This window comes from Cynoglossus semilaevis, chromosome 18 (assembly GCF_000523025.1).
Source record: "Cynoglossus semilaevis isolate Cse_v1.0 chromosome 18, Cse_v1.0, whole genome shotgun sequence".
NCBI classification, from domain to species: domain Eukaryota; kingdom Metazoa; phylum Chordata; class Actinopteri; order Pleuronectiformes; family Cynoglossidae; genus Cynoglossus; species Cynoglossus semilaevis.
The window spans coordinates 12359509-12364471 of NC_024324.1; the positions used below are offsets into that span (position 1 = coordinate 12359509).

Below are 4963 nucleotides of genomic sequence, written 5' to 3' on the forward strand. Positions count from 1 at the left end.
AGAAGAAATGAAGAGATCAGTCTGGTTGAAAACAACTTCTTTTCCTCAAGACTTTTTTCTCCCTCCTCTCATACTTTGAGGTGACAAGAGGCAGTAAATGCCATAGGGGAGGAAGACGATGACATGTTGATTTACTGATCTGTGTTTGTGTGAGACACACACGCGCGCACACACACACACACTGTGTGGGACACACAAAAAGTCTCAACAACTCCAACATTCCTGTGTGATTATACCACCACTCTCCAAGTTACATACTTGACTGATGTACTCCATAAATTGGATCCACTCCGCGGCTGTGCTGCTGCTTTCTTCATTCACAAACACACACACACACACACACACACACTCACTCACTTGTGAACACAAACAATGTCTCCTTATCTTATCACAACCTCTCCCCTTCTCCCTCCCCCCCTGATCCCCCCCTCCTCTCCCCCGTTCCTCTGTCTTCCTCTTTTGAAGAAGTTTTCCACACAGATCCAAGTCTAACATCTGGGTCAGCTTATATCTGGTGGAACAAGACTTGCAGGATATTGTTGGCAGGATGTATGAACTGGAGCAGTTTACTCTGTGGGAATCCCCAACACACACACACACACACACACACACACACACAGACAAAGCTTTTTACTGCCATAGTTTCTCTAATGGATTCCCAGGTGGAGAGTGACGCCTCACACACCGGTGAATATTTGTGCAGCACAGTGGATTAAAGCTGGTGTTTACCAGCACCCCCTACACCTCACCACCTGAAATAACAACCACAAGGGATTTTTTAAAGTGTGTTTGGTTCAGGTGTCCGTCTGCTGGGATGTCGCCCCCTGCCTGTATTTTCTATTTTCCATCTTTCTTCCTGGGAGCTAATGTTTACCAGTTGATGTTTGACATTTGGCACGTTTTCAAAATGGAGGAGGGGAGTGGGGGTGTAGGGATTGTGGGAAGTGGCAGGAAGACAGTTGCCAGATGCTTTAACTCCCACTGCTCAGCTTGTTGGAACAGTTAAACAAAGATGGCTGCTAACTGATTCCCACGGAGCAAAACCTGGAGTTTCTTACATTTAGCTGCTGCTATTGTCTGATGCTCAACAATGTACTGTTATAATATCACTTGTTATTGTAGAAATAGTTTGGACCAAGTTACAGGACTGCAAATTCAGTTAATGGACCGTTCCTTCCCCCCTGCAGGGGGGACTGCAAATTCAGTTAATGGACCGTTGTAATGATTACAGCACTCCCTAACAAGGTGAGTATTTGAAAACAAACAAATGAAAACAAAACAAGAGATGAAACACTGAACATTCAGGTTAAATGTCATGTTTAATATTGTGAGGAATGTTTAGGTTATTACCAAAAAAGATTACAAAATAGTCTCAGGAGAGTGGATATACTGAGTACATACAATGATATGATGTTACTGCGTTACTATATGAATATATGAGCTCAGGTTATTTATGTGCAAGAAAAAAAAAAACCCCAAGACGTCTAACTTTTCCTTCTCTGTACCTTTTCAGAACATGCACTAGTTTGAGGTGAAACAAGTTGGAATTGTTCTGTCACTCGTCGGTGGAAGAAGAGTGAAACGGGCTGAAGAAACACAGTAGAGGCAAGACAATGGGAACCTCACTGTTACACCAAACTATCTGCTGGAATCCTCCCCTCGTGGGTTGTCGTGACTGTTAACAAATTGCACAAGACAAAAAAAAAAAAAAGTCTGTCCTCTATCTCTGCTGATTTACAGTTCTCTGCCTTCCGTCTCCTCCCACTCTGTCTCCCTCCCACCTCCCCCACTCCCACCTCTCTTTCTTCTTTTTCTCTTGCACCGGTTCATTCCTTTTTCTCGTCTTTGGGCTTGTCATCCGTTTTATCCAGGAAGAAGTCGTTGCAGGCGACCGTGAGGGCGCCCATCAGGATGATGAACTCGGTGAAGTCCACCTCCCCGTCGTTGTTGGAGTCCAAGTCGTTCATCACCTTCTCTACTCCTTCATTATCTTTGGAGTTCTGTCAGTGGGGAGAGAGGGCCAGAGAATGTGGTCACTGTGTGTGGTATTTTCATTTCTGCTCCCTGTTCAAGGCCGTTTCTCAGATTTGTTCACGTCCATAGTTGTAATTCAAAGAACAAAAGCCTGGCTCTAATGAGGCAGAACATCATTCCTGTGAAATGCATGAACAAATGATAAAAACGTATAAACATGCAAACCAAATTTGGTAAAGTTTTAGGGACCGTTGTGCAGTTATTTTACCCCCTCAAAAATGTAAAAGAATTCTTGCATGTCTGTGAGCTGAAGTTAAACTGTATCCTTTAACCAGGCCATGGTACTACAGTACACTGCTGCCATGACTGTGATGAAAGTGTGGAGATGTGAGAGGTGAGGGTCTTTGGATCATTTCAGGTTAGGGTTCAGCACGGAGCTGACGTAGCTGCTCATTATCAGTGAGAACATGTCAACGTTCTTTTCTCTTGACTTTTCACTGTGGGAAACAAATCTTATCAAAGTCCGTTTTTATCTGGTCGTTGGACACAGTGTGAGGCTGAGGCTGTTACTCATTTCAGGCAGTCAGTACAGACTTCTGTGTGTGTGTGTGTGTGTGTGCACACACATGCATGCACCAACTTGTCCCGTCCTTCCACATCAGAGTATGTGAGTGCATACCTTCACTTGTGTGTCACATACTTCCAAACTGCATCCGTGTGTTAGTGTGCAAACAGTTACACACGTCTTTACACACGTCTGTTTTTGTTTTTTTTTCTTCTTACCCCTAAGTAACTCCCGAGCTCCTCCACCAACAGCTCCCTCAGCTCACAGCGGCTCAGCGTGTACTTGTCGCCTTCCTTCCCCGAGTATTTGTGGAAGGTCTTTATGAGCATCTGCATGGCATTCTCCAGGTCGGAGGTGGGCTCCTTGGACATACTGTCGAAAGAATCAGGTGAAAAACACAAGGTCAGCCTCTGGATCCACGTGCACGCTCCAGCCCCTGCCTGTGCATGTGCGGTCACATGGCACTCAGGGGTGAAGCCCCCTCCAAGACACAGAAGAAGAGCAGAAGGACGGAAGGACACCAAAAGACGGGGTCGAATAACACCCTGCGTGTGGAGCAGAGGCTATTGCTGACCCTGATATACGTAGGCGGGTCAGGGTCTGGGTGTGTGTGTGTGTGAGTGTGTGTAAGTGTGTGTGTGTGTGAGGGTTTTTACGTTACAGAGTTTGGGATAGAAAGTTGGAGGACAGCTTGGGAAAAGCTTTTCGAACAATCTTACACACATTGTGTCCGGCATGGTGCTGCGTCTTGAGCTGGACTCGTGGAGAGACTGTGCACACACAGATACAGATCAGTCACTGTCAACGATGCAGTGTTTTAAAAAAAAGAAAGTTTTGAAGTGACACTCTGAGCTCGGGGTCTCGTGTTCTCCTTAACCATCACAGTACCCTGAGACGCTGCCACAGACAGAAGACCACTCCCTCAGGCCCAGTCAACGTTAAAGCTCAGGGGGGTGGTGGTCCATGACCGAGGACGGCCAATCAGCACCTGCGTTTCCATCATTTATGAACCAATCAGGTTTTAGCAGAGGCAGACAGGTGCTGAGGCCAGTCACAGCTGATTGGCTGCGGTCATGCTGTGGACACTCTGTCCTGCAGAGGTCAGAGTTGTCGGCTGCAGGGACAAAAGACGAAGGAGAGGGGACACCCAAGCTAGCTGAGTGGAAAATCTATAGACGTCACCTGTTCGGCTGACTGGCCAATCACAATGGTCCAAACGAGGAGACGCAGTAACACAATATCAGGTAAAGCAAATTCTCAACACAATGTTGAAGATGGAACCATGTACAGTGGAAACGCTGATCACACGGGAAATATCACCGACGTTTGGACCACAGTCCACGACTACAGTCACATTCATTGATGCACAATTCCTGTCACATTCACTCAATCAAACTCAGAGATTTCAAAGGAATGTTGAACAAATCCTTCAGTTTTTCTTCCCCCTCTGGATCTGATCGTCATGTTGGCGTTGATGCCCCACAGCTGCTTCTCTCTCATTCACCACCAGCCTTTGTTCAGACACACAGGAGAAAGTGGAGTCCGTCTTACCTGAGTGCTGATGGACGGGCCGCCTTTGTCTTAGAAGAGGTTGCGAGGTACAGAGCCAAGGCACGGATAGACAGGGAGACTTGGTCGGCGGCTTAAATACCACCTGACCCCTCCCCCCCCCCACCCCCCCACACCCCCATTCTCCATCACCTCACTACGTCATCAGCTTCACGTACTTGTTGCATCTGCTCCTCCATCCTTACTCCTTCTCATCTTTCAAGGTGCTTTTTCCATCACCTCCAATCGACGCACACACACACCCGACCACAAAGTTGATACAGAGCAGGGTGGACGCAGGACGCCCCGACCACAAAGTTGATACAGAGCAGACAGGACACAGGACGCAGGACGCAGGACGCAGGACTGCTGGACATACGTCACTGCCACAATAACTGTCCCACACAAATATTGAGTTCTAATTATAATTATAGTTAATATTGAGTTTGATTATGAGTTATTCATACGGTTGGCTATTTGTTAGCCACAGCACAAACCAGTGATGGAAGTCTGTAGTAAGGATCTGGACATGAACTGTAGACGAAGGGGACGGGAAACATGCTATGCTAACACGCCGGTTGAACGGACAACAAAAACTAACTGGAAATAAATAAAAATAATAAGAAATGAATTTTGGTACCAAACTAACAGTCTGCTATTATTAAATAAAAAACTACAATAAAATCATTTTATCTTAAATATTTCTTTGTATTGTGGAGTCAATGGTTTCTGTATTCAAACTAAAACGATGACGTGATCCCGTTCAGTCAGAAAACCCACTCTTCCTGTTCTGTAAAGTCGTGTGTTTGTGCATGTGTACGACGACAAACAAAGCTGCTGCTGCTGCTGCTGCTGCTGCTGCTGCTGCTGCTGCTG

General features: G+C 46.2%; 1 protein-coding gene across 3 annotated transcripts; it reads right to left on the minus strand.

Moving 5' to 3' along the window:
* Window positions 1–1623: 1623 nt before the first annotated feature.
* s100s (S100 calcium binding protein S) lies at window positions 1624–4168 on the minus strand. 3 transcript variants are annotated; one of them, XM_008331880.2, is made up of 4 exons: window positions 4091–4167; window positions 3263–3309; window positions 2758–2911; window positions 1624–2000 (listed from the first exon to the last, which is right to left on the minus strand). In XM_008331880.2, the coding sequence occupies exons 2-4, from the start codon at window positions 3274–3276 to the stop codon at window positions 1827–1829; spliced, it is 342 nt and encodes a 113-aa protein (XP_008330102.1). In that variant the 5' UTR covers window positions 3277–3309; window positions 4091–4167; the 3' UTR covers window positions 1624–1826. The 3 variants fall into 3 exon arrangements, with proteins under 3 accessions (XP_008330102.1, XP_008330103.1, XP_024921151.1); XM_008331881.2 differs by lacking the exon at window positions 3263–3309 and having other exon boundaries at window positions 4091–4168; XM_025065383.1 differs by lacking the exon at window positions 4091–4167 and having other exon boundaries at window positions 3263–3394.
* Window positions 4169–4963: the final 795 nt, after the last annotated feature.